The sequence below is a fragment of the Sylvia atricapilla genome, chromosome 3 (assembly GCF_009819655.1).
Source record: "Sylvia atricapilla isolate bSylAtr1 chromosome 3, bSylAtr1.pri, whole genome shotgun sequence".
Taxonomy (NCBI): domain Eukaryota; kingdom Metazoa; phylum Chordata; class Aves; order Passeriformes; family Sylviidae; genus Sylvia; species Sylvia atricapilla.
The window spans coordinates 81,497,978-81,512,757 of record NC_089142.1 but is presented as its reverse complement, the minus strand read 5'-3'; the positions used below and the strand labels follow the sequence as shown (position 1 = coordinate 81,512,757).

Here is a 14,780-nt window from a genome sequence, read left to right as displayed (position 1 = left end):
AGACAAAACAGATAAAGCGATTGGCTGGAGGTCACATAGCCAAATGATAGGGTGGAAAAGAAAACACAACCTGATTTAATTAGGAGCCAGCATTGCAAATACCAGATGAGGGACAGTAAATTTTTTCTCAGTACATCTTAAAACGTAAGGAGGCAAGTTCTTGTATATGAGGAGGAAATAATAAACTAACAGAATGTACAAACAGTAATTAAATTAAATTTATTTAACATTCATTTTTAAATTTCAGATCCTCTAAAAGTCTGTTAGGATCTGAGAAAGCCCTTTTGCTAAATGTCCTCCTTACAATTTTTTTTTTTTCACATTAAGCAGACTCATTTTTCAAAGAGTTTTGTATTGTCAAAATGCCTAAACTGCCTCCCTCAGTAAAGCTGAACTTGCATAAGTAAATATTCACAAACTGAGGTCTTACCAACCAACCCGGAGCAGCTGGTGAGATGACTTACTTGGGGAAGCAAGAGGCAGCATGAAGTGTAGAGATCTGGGACAACATAGTTCATGTAATCATTTCAGGCACAGTCACTCACAGTTCAAATATATGTAACTGCATAAGTTATTTGTATACATAACATTAAAAAACCCAAAGAAACTGAATTTCAGAACTGTTTTCCCAAGTATTTCCTGTTAAAGTACTTTCAACGTTTATTTTTGCAATTGAAAGAAAAAGCAGTTTAGCAGCTATAGGGAAGATGTTCAAGAAAGACAGGCAGCAGGGAATACAGTACTGATTTTTCTCAGATGAAGTGATTATTAGCACTGAGGAAACAATCAGGAAACATGAAGAGTCAGCATCTTAGCTGCTGTATCCTGAAGACAAGGACAGAATCCTATCAAGTTCCAGCTATAATGAAATATGGAAGAGGGTGCCAAAGGAAAAAATACCCAAACCCTTAATGATGGAATTGTATCAGTATCTAAGTTGGACTGAAAGTGAAAAATTTTAAAAAAATTCCACACCTAGTGCAAGCAATTAGTTCACAGAGGGATGGAGTGAAAAGTGTTTTCTTTCGTACATACATATATATTTTCATATATGTATGTAATACTTGAAGCATATGGACACCTAGGTGCTAGCTGCTGTCTTATATACATAGCAGCGCTGTCAAAGCAATTAGGCACAGCAAGAATTCAGTCTGTTTCTTTACAACAGTTTCATATTACCGAAGAGACGAAGTACATGGGTTTCAGCTTTTATATTTGCTCAATCAATTTTGGTAATTAATACATAACTGAGTTCTTTCTCTTTAAACTCCGAGTCTCTCTCGGTGATCCTGTTTTCTTTAAAACACTCCCCTGTATTACCTCTTCACCTGAAACCAAAGGGGAGGTGGGGAAATACCAAATCCCCTCGGATTAGCCCTTTGCTAAGGAAGACCTTTAGCCCTTCAAACCTGGCCTCCACTGCCCTATCCTAACCCGCCATTAAGCCGTGGCGTTCTCCAAAGCCGCTGACCTCAATCCGCCCGCGGGCCGTGAGGAGCCCCGGAGCTCTCGCTCCCCTCAGGCAGCAGCGGCCGGCGCCGCCCGGCAGCGCGCACACCTGGGGCACGCACACCCCGAACGCCGCCCACGCTGCTGGCACTGCTCCCGAGTCCGCCCCGCACGGCGGGAAACACAAAAATTACCCGCAAGTAATTCAAGGCTTGAGGTGGAAGCTCAGGGCAGAGCGCTTCCTTGGAAGAGACAAGGCAAAGCACTTGCGCTCGTTAGGAATTCACAGCTGGCTGATGCCAATCAAGGAGAGAGGCTAGGACACAAACCGCAAAACCACAAACATAAATATTTATTCTTGCATCTAAAATGCCCCAGCCAAACTGGGCACACCCCTGAGATTTCGCTTTAGGAGTTTTACACAATGGTATGATATGATTCACCTAATTACCCACTGGTGCTTAATTCTAATTATCCAATCATAAACGTGGCAGGGCAGAACTACTCTATTTTTGTACATCTTGCAGCAGCATCCATTAGCATCCTTGTGATTTATGCTAATCCAGATGTTCCTGCATTCAACTTTTGCGAAGTTACCAAGCATCAGCAACTTGAAGTTTCCCTTAGATACGGATCCCTTGGTGAAGTTCAGCAAAAAGTTTCCTTATTTTAGTCGAATCTGTGTTCTTAGCAGGGGCAGATTATGCCTCTTGGGTCTTGAGACAACACTGTACATATATACATACTCAGCGCACACATAACCATATGATGACAACGCTCTGGCCCCTAACGACTGCATGCTCTCAGCCCTTTATGGCACGCTCTCCACGCCGCCCGGCCCGGCAGCAGCCCAGCAGTGCCCAGGGGGCCGGACGAGGCGGCAGGAGCACACCAAGACGCAGGAGCGCGTCCAGGCACAACTCGCGCCGCTCCCGCCGACGCCGCCTGGGCCGCGCCGCACCTGCCGCCGTCCCGCCATGCACCGCGCCGCCGCCACCGCCCCGCGCCGCCCGCCCCGCCCCGCGCCGCTCGCCCCGCCCCGGGCCCCGCGCGGCCCCGCCTCCTTCCGCCTCGGCTCCCCGCCGGGTCACGCCCCCTCTGCCCGTCCGCTCGCCGCGATTGGCGGCGCCGCCGGCCTTCCCGGGCCGCCGTCCTCCAATCGGCGACCGCCGCGGCCCGTCAGTCAGCGGCGGGGCGCCGCGGCGGTTGGCGGCGGCGGCGGCGCGGGCGGGCCGCGCTGTCAGTCAGGGAGCGGAGTCCGAAGTGGGGAGCGGGGAGGGAGGGGGCGAACATCTGTCTGCCGCAGCCGGGCCCGGCTGTGCCGCCGCCGCCGCGCGAGCGCCCCGCGCCCCCGCCCGCCCCCGGCCCCCGCCCGCCCCCGCGCCCCGCCGGTGCCATGGGGAGCCGCTGAGCGCGGGGCCCGCTTCGCTCCGCCGGCTGCCCCGCTCGCTCCTCAGCCGCCGGCAGGGGGGAGCCCGGGGGGGGCGGCGGCCAGCGGGCGCGGGGGGCGGGCGGGGGGCGAGGCGCGATCCCGGAGCGGCAAGTGAGCGAAGAGGAGCCGGCGGGCGGCGGCGGGAGCGCGGGGACTTCGGGCCGCCGCGCAGTGTGAGTCCCGCTGCCCCCATCCCCACACACCCGCCGCGCCGGGGCCGGGGCCGCCGCGGCCCCGCGGGGCGGGCGGAGTTGGCGGCGGGTCCGGCTGGGGGTGGGCGGAGGGGCGGGGGCAGCGCTCCCCGGGCGGCGGGACCGGCCGCCCCGGCGACGCTCCCGGTTAGTTTTCTTTTGTTGCCGCCGTGACCCGGGGGCGGCTTTTCCTGCGCGCCGGGCAGCTGCTTCCTTCCCCGCGGGGCGGCTGCCGGCGCGGCCGGCCACGGCCCGGGCGGGGGCGGCGCTGCCCGCGGGACCGGGGCCCCGGACGGGAGTGTCGGGCCGGGGGGGGGGGACACACACAGCCCCGGCCAAAAGTTGCCGCCGCCTGGCGGGGATGGCGGGGCCGGGCCCGCCGGGAACTTGCTGCGCGCCGCCGCCGCCTCCCCGCCCGTCCTGTCCCGTCCCGGGGGGCGGCGGGCTGTCCCCGCCCGGCCGCGGGCAGGTGACCCGCCCCGCCGGGTACACGCGTGAGTGTCACCGGGGGGGCCGGCGCGGCTCGGGGCTCCCGCCGGGGCGGGGGGGCCGCTCGGAGCCTGCGGGGCCGGGACCCGCGTCCCGGGGCCGCCGCGGTCAAATAGTCGGGCAGCTCCAGCCCCCGCCGGGAAGGAGCGGGGTGTAGGAGCCGAGCCGAGCGCTCGCAGTGGTGCCCCGGCCAGGGGAGCTGCTCCGCGGCTCGGAAGGAGCCGGAGTTGGTGCTCGGTGTCACTTGCGCTGCCTTAAACGCTGGAACTGAAAGGACCGGCGGCGGAGCGGGGAGTTGTGAGGTGGTAAATAGGTCCGGTTAATCTCTGCTTTTAAGTGAACCCCTGGGCTCAGTAAAACGGAGCCGGTGTGGCTTTCTGGGGTAACCCCGTGGCTGGGGTAAGCTGTCAGCACATGAAGTGGTCCTCCAAGTTAAGGCAGAAGTGTTGCTATGCAGCACATACAGTAGAGCCCCATATGTTTAGGATTTTCTTTTTTTTTTTTTTTTTTTTTTCCTCCCTGTTAGAAAGTTTGAAAAAAAGAGACTTTGAAGTATTTTGTTTATACTAACAGAAGAGAAAAGTTCTCCTAAGAAAAAGCTGGTGGCAGGAGTGTAGAGGAGTAGCATATGGCATTAAAAGGAGCACAGCTGGAGGTAGCATTTCCATCTGAACATGATGTCAGAGCAGCTGACAGCCTGCCATCCCTCAGCCTTTTATTCTAACACACAGACAGGGAGTTAGTGTGTGCAGATCTGTGTGTGGAGAAGGTATCTCATTCCTCTCTAACATCATCTCCACTTTGCATCTGTCTCTCCTAGTCTGCTTTTTTTCCACCGATCTAACAGACCTGGAGCCAGCAAGACTCAGAGGAAAGGACTTAATCAGGTTTATGTGTACTAAAGGTAGGAGTAGCAATAGATTAGATACAGCATATTTCTGTTTTGGTGTGTTGTTTATTGAATTTTAGAAAAAAAAATCACATTACTTTTCTAACCAAGTTTAGAGGTAATATATGAAATTGACTATTAAATAGATAAGTGGACTTAGTCAAAAGGCTTGGGCTACAGTTGGAGAGTATCAGTTCTTGGGCACATTGTTAGCATTAACTTTAATGCATATTGTGGGAATGTCTTGGTTTGGAAGAAGGAGAAAGCAAGTTCATCCTTAATTTCTGAGACCAAAACTGCAGTGGATTTAGTGGCAAGCCTAAAGAGAGTTTTGCTTTATGTTTTCGTCTTGCATCTTTTAAATTACTTTACAGGGGTTTTAGTGAAATATACAAGAGTGTTCGTTTTTTACAAAAGAACCTTCATGGCTAAAATGTGTTTGTGGGGAAGTCTTTCGTTACATGGTTAAATATCCAGCAGCTCAGAAATGTAGTAGCATACAGCTGTAGTGCTTCTGAAAGATAGAAATCAGTTATGTGTTTAAAAACTTTTGTACCTGGGAGAATGGCTTGACTGGTTTCCTCTTTTCTTCCTTGCATGTAGCATTTGAAATCTTTTATTTAGTGTAACAATAATTATTTGAAGGAGTTTTTGTATTTGCGACTAATTTAGAACTTGTAGATTTGAGCTGCCTGAATTGGCCAGACAGCTGTAATCGCACTCCTCTATTCTTAATCTCTTTATCTGGGCAGCAGCTGCCATATGGCCACAGTCAGCTGGATCAGATGTTTATAAGCTTCCTTCTTCGTCCCTCTCTGTCCTTTCAGCCTCCTAATTTGATCACAGCTACCTTGTGAGCTGCCCTCCAATCTTTATTTTTAGCCCTCTTAAGGATTAGGATTGATGTTGGCTGTGGGGCACTTAAAGTGATTGTATTGTAAATCTTCATGCTTTACTCTAGCAATGGTATTTTACAGAATATAGTAGGGGTTGTGTTGTAAGTTTTAGTACATCTTGGTTTGCGAGGGATGAGGGTTTTTCAATAATATCTGCCAGCCTGGAGAATCACGATCTGCTTAGATGGTTTGGGAAACAGTTGCTATCAATCACAGAAGAATAGATTAATACAGATTTTTTAAAGATTTTACTTTCCACTTGATTTTTGACATCTTCTTTTTTTAAGTTTATTTTGTCTTTGTCATCGAGGAAGGCAAATAAACACTTGGGTAAGAACAGTACTTGGGATACTCTTGTTAAACGTGGACACACGCTCACGTTGAATGGTTGAATGACTTCTTTTTTTTTTTTTTTTTTTTTTTTTTTAAGCTTAGTACTGCAAACTCTGCCTGGTGTGGGAGGGGAGGGAAATTTCTGTCCTCCTGCACTGGGGAAGTGGTGCTTGTTGGCGTTTTGGTTGTTGGCTTTCTTTTGTATATTCTGCATGTTGGCAAAAAAATGTTCATGTTCTATTGTACAGTATAGCAAAGGTTTAAAACCTTAAAAAACCCTGTACTTACTACAAGAAGAAAACCACGTGAACTAATTTTGTAAAAATGTCCATTTTTCCTGTTGATATAAATTGACACATGTAAATAATTTTTGTAGTTTATGAATGTTAGACCATCAGATTTGGGTATTTTAACATTTCTTCATGAGAGAACCTCCCCTCTTACTACAGTTTGACTTTAAAAAGAAGGTAGATGATCTGGTATATTTTTTGTGCCGCTTCTGTGATCTCTCAAACTTTGTGTTTAAAAATATTTTTTTTTTTTTTTTTTTTTTTTTTAGTGGGGGGGAATTCTGCCCTCCTAGGGACTCAATCTGGAGGAAGTTCTCTAAAAAAAAAAAACCCAAACTGTTGAACAGATTTTATGAACAGCAGTGATACTTCAAAAAAATTGCAGATGTACCTGTGCGCTCACTAGCCCAGCTTATTTACCACAGAAAGGAAATCATAACTGTAGTGGTCAGCCGGGGAAAGAGTTGCCATTGTACATTTGTGTTAAATAATCTTTGCGTGGTGTCAGTACCAGAATTGCGGCAATATGAATACCAGGTTTTTAGAGTGGAATTACTTGGATTTATAAGTTCTGTGATTCTGACCTACATTTAATTTTTAAAAATTTTGTTGCTTATAGGTTATGAAGACAGTATGGAGTTTCCTGACCACAGTAGACATTTGCTACAGTGTCTGAGTGAGCAGAGACATCAGGGTTTTCTTTGTGATTGCACTGTTCTGGTAGGAGATGCCCAGTTCCGAGCGCACAGAGCTGTACTGGCTTCATGCAGCATGTATTTCCACCTCTTTTACAAGGACCAGCTGGACAAAAGGGACATTGTTCATCTGAACAGCGACATTGTTACAGCCCCAGCTTTCGCTCTCCTGCTTGAATTCATGTACGAAGGAAAGCTCCAGTTCAAAGACTTGCCCATTGAAGACGTGCTAGCAGCTGCCAGTTATCTCCACATGTATGACATTGTCAAAGTCTGCAAAAAGAAGCTGAAAGAGAAAGCAACCACGGAGGCAGACAGTACAAAAAAGGAGGAAGACGCCTCAAGTTGTTCAGACAAAGTGGAGAGCCTCTCCGACGGCAGCAGCCACATGCCAGGAGACTTGCCCAGCGATGAAGATGACGGAGAAGATGAAAAATTGAACATCCTGCCTAGCAAAAGGGACTTGGCGGCTGAGCCTGGGAACATGTGGATGAGATTGCCCTCAGACTCAGCAGGCATTCCCCAGACTGGCGGAGAGGCAGAGACGCACACAGCAGCAGCTGGAAAAACAGTAGCCAGCCCCTGCAGCTCAACAGAGTCTTTGTCCCAGAGGTCTGTCACCTCCGTGAGGGATTCAGCAGATGTTGACTGCGTGCTGGACCTGTCTGTCAAGTCCAGCCTTTCAGGAGTTGAAAATTTGAACAGTTCTTATTTCTCTTCGCAGGACATGCTTAGAAACAGCCTGGTTCAGGTGAAGGTGGAGAAAGAGGCTTCCTGTGATGAGAGCGATGTTGGCACTAATGACTATGATATGGAACATAGCACTGTGAAAGAAAGTGTGAGCACTAATAACAGGGTACAGTATGAGCCGGCCCACCTGGCTCCGATGAGGGAAGATTCGGTCTTGAGGGAGCTAGATAGAGAGGACAAGGCAAGCGATGATGAAATGATAACTCCAGAGAATGAGCGAGTCCAGGTGGAAGGAAACATGGACAGCAGCTTGCTCCCTTACGTGTCAAACATACTTAGCCCCGCTGGCCAAATTTTCATGTGTCCTCTCTGCAACAAGGTCTTTCCTAGCCCCCACATCCTGCAAATTCATTTAAGCACGCACTTTCGAGAGCAGGACGGGATCCGCAGCAAGCCTGCTACTGATGTCAATGTCCCGACCTGCTCGTTGTGTGGTAAGACTTTTTCTTGCATGTACACCTTGAAACGTCATGAGAGGACTCATTCAGGTGAAAAGCCCTACACTTGCACCCAGTGTGGGAAGAGCTTCCAGTACTCCCACAACCTGAGCCGCCACGCAGTGGTTCACACGCGGGAGAAGCCTCATGCTTGTAAGTGGTGTGAACGCAGGTTCACACAGTCCGGAGACCTTTACAGACACATTCGGAAGTTTCACTGTGAGTTGGTGAACTCATTGTCTGTCAAAAGCGAAGCACTGAGCTTACCTACTGTCAGAGACTGGACCTTAGAAGATAGCTCACAAGAACTTTGGAAATAAAATTTTTATATATATAAATAATATATATATAAATCTATATAGTTGTGGTACAGTCTAAAAGCAATCTTGTTTCCTTGAACTGAAAGTTTGGCTATTAGCTTGTTTTTGCACTTTAAGGCAGCATGAATATTTCACTAATTTAGCACTCCAATAAAAATGAACTGTAGAGGTAATCCGACAAAGTAACTAATTGCGGAGCGTATTTTTCCCCCTTTTCGGAATAGAAGCCAGCGGATACTTTACTTCTAAGGAATCTCCAATTCAAAAAAAAATTTGGACGTGGCTTTATTCTCCCCAAAACACTTCGTTCTTTTAAACTCTTGATCTTTTTTTCCCTCTTAAAATCTGAATGTAGAAATCCTCTCCCAATTTTATCAGTTCCTTTACATTTCTATAATTGCATGAGTCCTTTCTAGCTGTTGGAAACCTGAATGCTTTTAGACCCAAATGGAAAATTTCTGAAATGCTGGATTATCTATTTTTAAACAAGCGGTTGACTTAAAACTTATTATGGCAACTTCTGGATTTCTGACAGTTCCCACTGGAAAAAAAACCACAAAAAAACCAACACAAAAACATAAAACAAAAACCCTGAGAGTACACTGGGATCACTGGGACTCTGTCTTACGTGAAGGTTTGCTTGGGATGAAAAAGGATATTGCAGCTTCAGCAGTGATGAACTGTGTGTTTAAAAAATGTGAATTACTGTTATTGTATACTGTAATTGATTACATGGGCCGGGGGGAGGTATCAAAGAACTTGGCAGGTTGTGTTGATGCTCTTAGTTGAGTCTTGAAAAGTAAATATTAACGCTACAGAAATGCATGATTTTCAGTATATTTTTGTCTTTGTTTGCATTGTATAACTTTAACGAGTGAGTTGAAAATTATTTAATTTCCTTAGGAAAAAAACCTGACACCGTTGAAAATGCCAGTGTTATGAAGATGAGAAATGCACTGTTTTTATTTTATCTAATTTAAATTTACTTTCCCACTGTCTTTGAGTTGAGAAGAACTTAAGCTACGAGTTGCCGATTTAGCTACGTTAACAAGGAGAAAAAAATTGAATGTTTACAACCAGGCTTTGAGATTTGCATGTGCGGTGTGCATTTACTAACCCCAGACCCCTTCTAATTGCACAGACCCCACGCCAGCTCCAACTGAGGTGCGTCCATTTCCCCAGATGAGCATTTGTAGGATTCCTGCTGCACCACTCCACCACAATAGGTCGTTCTTTTTTTTTCTTTTCCCCCGTTGAAAAGAGGCTGTGGACTGAAAAAAAAAAAAGCAAAAAAAGCCCCGGGCTGAAAGGCCTGGGCAGGCCTGAGTGACAGGGGGGGCCAGGGGGGCCGGGGAAGGACTATGCGTATCCAAGCAGCAGAGACTGCAGCCTGACGTGTGGTTTTAATGACCAACACGCAGGTCAAAAGCATTTTGCACAGTGTTTGTTTTCCTGTCTTGCACTTACAAATAAGGTCTATGGGAGTAGCATGGAAAACGTTTGCTGTTTTTTCCTTTTTTTTTTTTTTTCCTTTTTTTTTTCCTCTGCTTTTGTTTAAAATTTGATCGCCTTAACTACTGTAAACATAGCCTATTTTTGTGCTTAAGATACTGAATGGAAAACTCCATTGTGTATTGCTGGACTGTTTTGGAAATATTTGGTCAAATGTGTGTTAATTTGGCTGTAATGGCATTTAAAACAAAAAAAAAAAAAGCTGTGAAAATGGCCTTGGAGCGTTATCTTTAGTTACTTGAATAGTTTCTAGGTTTAAAACTACATTCTTTTCTTAAGTTAGAAAAGACAATCAGTGTCTGAGGAAAATGGACTTTCTCTTGGATTTTTTTGTGGTCCTCGTGAGTGATTGCTTTTTTCCTTTCCTTAGTTTCACATTCTTCTTTTGTTCTAAAACTTAGACTGACATCTAGCTTTGACAATCATAGTATGTTTTATTTTCCTGAGGAGGGAATAACTTATAATGCTGTTTAGTTTTGTACTATTGGTGTGTTGGTGAATTTTTAAACTGTGTGCTAACTGCAATAAATTATATGAACTGAGAAATCAATTCCCTTGTCTTTTTTCCCTCTTTTAAATTATAGTTATGGAGTATTTTTTATATTGTGTAACTTTATTACTTTTGTACAGACTTCTATTGCTAACTGTGTATGGAATATGTTTTCAGTATGCTTTTGGGCACTTTGTTGCTACCATACATATTTACATCTCACTTAACATTTTAAAAAATTAAATGCTTGTGTTTTGAAAGCATTTCTCTGTGTGTAGCTCTCCATCATTCTGTAGAGGTATTTTTTAATAATTATTATTTTTTTACTTCCCCAAAGACTTTTACAGAAGCAATCTATTGAATTCCAGAAATTTTGCTGCCATGCAAATATCTGTGCAGGCACACAATTCCCTTTGTAGACTTAGGCACTCCAAGGAGCTCTCTTGGGCTTACTCTCTTGATATATCAGTCTCTATGAGAACAGTAGAGCAGAAGGCAACAACTTAATCTGAAGCATTGGCCAGGTACTGACTGGCTGTCAGTGTTATAGTAGGCAGTCAAAATGTCCAAACTACTGGTAACACATCAAAGCTGTCTGGACTACAGAGGAAAATTGAAATAATTCTAAATCTTTTGGGTATTTCTCTTACAGACTAAATGTTTCTCAAAAAAAAAAAAAAAAAAAAAAAAAAAAAAAAAAAAAAAAAAAAAAAAGAGAGAGAGAAAAAGAAAAAGGCTTAGCTAAACCTTTGAAAAAGACCTGGTTTATATGCTTGTTGCAGGATATACCCAGAATGCTTGTCTGAGGCTGCTCTATCCTAGGAATGAAACCAGCACTGTGGAGCCCAATGGGAATACAAAAGTAGAGCTAAATTAGAAGGCTGGAACAGAGACAGCAGGGCCAATTTGATGGGGAGGAAATACCTTAATTTAAGCATTTCATTACACTTATCATCTGCCTAGGTACAACTCTGGTTGTGCAGTGACCAAGTGAATCTCGGTGCCTAAGCTATTCTGCTTATCTTCCTACATCGGCGGTATTTTGTATGTAGCCAAAATGATTTTTTGCACTGTTTTATTCTTTATGACAATTTTTGATCATCATTTGCTCTGTTTGCAGTGTGAGGTTTTTGTGTTATTAGAGATATTTTGAAAACATTTCCTTCTGTCAGCATCTCCGGTCCGGTCGCATAGAGTTCTCTATTTTCTAGCAGCAGACCTCTTCTGTACGCTTTCATACGGTAGAATATTATGTGTAGTTAAGATGGTTTTAAGTATCGTCAAGACTGAAAGACGGCTAATATTGCAGTGCTGAAATCTGTGCAGCTGATGAGCTTTGGCTGTGGCTCCAGGCAGATTCACCATTTGTTCTCCAACATTAAGATTTTCAAGGATTGTATTCCCAAATAAAACTAGACTTAGAAAGAGTCCTTGTTCAGAAGGGAATAGAAAACAAAACTTGGAAAACAGAAAGCAAAACTTAGCTGCTAGTGACAAAATAATTGAAAATATTCTTTTTACTTTGTGGTTTATCTAGAGATGGTTTGTACGTGTGCAGCACACACTTGTGGCCGTCAAAGTGTTTCTTCAATGAAAAGATGAAACATACCCCCCGTATGTTGCTTCTCTCCACAACATTTAATGTACTGACTTAGACAAAAAATGCTACAGCTATTTAGGTTTCTTCCTTTTTTTTTTTTTTCTTTTTTTTTTAATATATTCCCTAGATAATACTGCATGAGTAAGCATTTTATTTGACTTGAAGATATTGTGGTAGCAAAATCCTCACCGTTCGTGTTGCCATGATGGTTGAAGGCAAGGCGCGGGAATGGAATCTGCGCTCTAAACTTCACGGGTTCAGACAACTTTCTCTGACCGGTGATAGTCATCACTTTTTAACTGTGAGTGCTTCAAGACAAACTCACAGGGAAAATACTAAATATATAATTTGGCTATTTTTTTAATCACTTGCCTATAACAGCTTAATATGATTTTAGTTACGAGTGTTTTCTCTAAACTGAAGCTTAGGGGTTTGGTGGGACAAAGACTTTTGAACCAGGCACAGCATTCTACAGACCATCTGCTTACTGTGGTCTGTGTGTATTAGGTGCAATTTGAAAAATTTGGTAGGAATTTAAAACTTTCTGGCCAAGGAAGGGAAAGGCTCCTCATTGTTTTTCCTGCTCTCCTGCCTTGGGGTAAAAATGAGCACCAAACAATTGCATGTACTTTTGTTGACCCTAAATGAAGTCAGCATATTCCCTCAAAACTTGCATTGCCTTTTTGAAAGCCTCAATAAAATTTTAAAATTAATTTGTAAAGTTGCAGATTCCCTTTTGCCCCGTGCTGGCTCACCTGCTCGGACAGGGTGCTGCTGTTCTCTCTCCCTGCGACAGCGTAACTCTGTTTTCCTTCTACAGATAATGGAATAAGTGATCTGTTGGTGGTGAACTGACTGCCTCTCGCCTCTCCCAGCTGAATCTGCAATAATCAAATTCTCTAACTTTTTAATTAATTCCTAATAAGCAACTTCAAAAATATGTTTTTCCAGCCTACTCAAAAATGAAACCCTGAGCGCCCTGTTTTATGATCAGCGATGCTGCAGCAATTTGTAGCCGAGGCAAACTTGGAAGGGGAGAAAATTTCTACCTGCTCCCTCCACTAACTTTGAAGCAATGCAAATTCCTTCAGAATGAAGGTGAAACACATTTCAATCCTGCAAAAAATACCCCCAAATTAGAAAACTGATGATAAAATGTTGTCTTATAATTCTATGTAGCCAGGTTCTCAAACTTACACTTTGTCTATGTGATTTCCAAACTGTAATATATCCAGATTATGGGCTTTCATTAAAGAAACCTAACCAAAGCATTAAGATTTTCCTACTGGCACAGTAAATGTGAATTTTAACAGAATTGTATTATATTTTTAAAGAGAGGAAAAAAAAAATATGCACAAATCTTTTGGGCTCTTCCAAAACATTCTACTTCAGGAGATCTGTGAAAATTTTGTAACTCTTCATTCTGATTTTTATCGTGTCATTAAATGTAGTGATTTCAGTAGTAAAAAGCAATTTCTAGATGGCAAGAAAGGAGTTGGTCCTTTATTTGTATGAGCGTTTTTGAACTGAAAATGGAAAGGTTCCCTTCTGCTGGCAAATGTGGAAAGACAGAAGAAGAGTCCTGCTTCCTGAAGTCTACAGTCAGCAGCTCTTGCTAGTGTGATAAAATTCAGCTAAACCTGTGAATGGGTCTTACCAAAGAGAAATGGTCCTTTTTGGAAAGGTTATACATTTTGTTCTCATAGGCAAAAAAGGAAGTATACCTTTCAACCAGTTGTCAAACTGAAATGCTCTCGGTACAAATAATCTGCAGCTTACCCAGCGCTGCCAGAGCAGGAGAGGGGTGAGCCTTCTGCACAGCCAGGCAGCAGGAAAGCCAAAGGTGCTACAGGCTTGAACTCTGGCAGGGATGGCAAATGCTGCGGAGGTTTCCAGTAACAGACATGTTTGCAAAAAAACAAAACCCAGATATATTTCTTGTTTTCAAAAATAATCCATGTTTGAGCTGGAGTATTTCTCTTACACGGGACCTTCTTGGGTCAGTCAATTTTTCCAACTAACAGAACTTATTTAAGTTGTCTGCTTATTATCCATAGGTTCATTTTGCTTTATTCCAGTTTCTTGCTTTCAGGCTTGTTTTCCTTAGAAGACAGTCGCTCCACTAATACACCGTTGTCTTCGTGCAGAATGGACACAGTTTTCATTCTTGATAACTCCTTAACATCAACCATTTGTGGTAGGGGGACACAAGTGCTCAATCCTGTGTAAAACGGTCCCCTCACTAGGACAGACTTCATGTCTCTCCTGTACCGCAGCTGTTAGCAGGGGGCCAAATGTTCTTTTCTTTTTGAGACATTACAAGATTTTGCCTGGGGCTGCAAAGAAGAAGAAAGGTATGCAGTCTAGCCTCCAAACTGAAATTATTGCATGATTGGGTATTTTAGGGATTGCAGGAAGCAAGGAAGTGTTTGAATGTGAAATACAGCAGGTAAATATTTTTTAGGACGTTTTGATGTGCAGTGTTCTTAAACTCAGTGCTTTAAAATGCATATTTTGTATGAACATATGTGTGTGCATGTGAGCAAGTAGTAAAAAATGACTTGCTAATTTTTATTTAGGTGTGCATCAAAATCATAGCTTAAGTAATTTCTTAAAGATCTTTAGAAGACGTGTTTAGTGTTCATACGTAGCAGCCAATACGACGTGGTCTTGTGCAACCTTGCTTGTGATTCCTGCACTTATCAGTGCTAATCTGAGCACCAAGAAGGATTTTTTTATGCCACGTCCAGAACATGCCAGAGAGGGATTTACACAGCACATCCCCAGCCATAACAACCTAGTACATGAAACCCAGCTTTAAATTAGTAAAATATTTAAAGAGCAAGTTACATGTACATCATGACTTCCGAAAGGATTTAACTGGTAAAGCAATATGTTACTGCCTCAGTACTACAGGAGGTATATTAAAAGGCTTAACTGTCTCAAAACAGCTCCACGGCATGGTATACGCTGTATCTGGATGTAAATCTAGATAGGGATTTAAATA

The 14,780-nt window shown here is 44.2% G+C and overlaps 1 protein-coding gene across 4 annotated transcripts; it reads left to right on the top strand.

Moving 5' to 3' along the window:
• The first annotated feature begins 2,752 nt into the window (after positions 1–2,752).
• Positions 2,753–10,233, top strand: ZBTB18 (zinc finger and BTB domain containing 18). Of its 4 annotated transcripts, XM_066315966.1 has the most exons (4): positions 2,753–3,054; positions 4,382–4,465; positions 6,589–7,276; positions 7,389–7,551. In XM_066315966.1, the coding sequence occupies exons 2-4, from the start codon at positions 4,453–4,455 to the stop codon at positions 7,417–7,419; spliced, it is 732 nt and encodes a 243-aa protein (XP_066172063.1). In that variant the 5' UTR covers positions 2,753–3,054; positions 4,382–4,452; the 3' UTR covers positions 7,420–7,551. The 4 variants fall into 4 exon arrangements, with proteins under 4 accessions (XP_066172063.1, XP_066172060.1, XP_066172062.1 ...); XM_066315963.1 differs by having other exon boundaries at positions 2,758–3,054; positions 6,589–10,233; XM_066315965.1 differs by lacking the exon at positions 4,382–4,465 and having other exon boundaries at positions 2,758–3,054; positions 6,589–10,233.
• Positions 10,234–14,780: the final 4,547 nt, after the last annotated feature.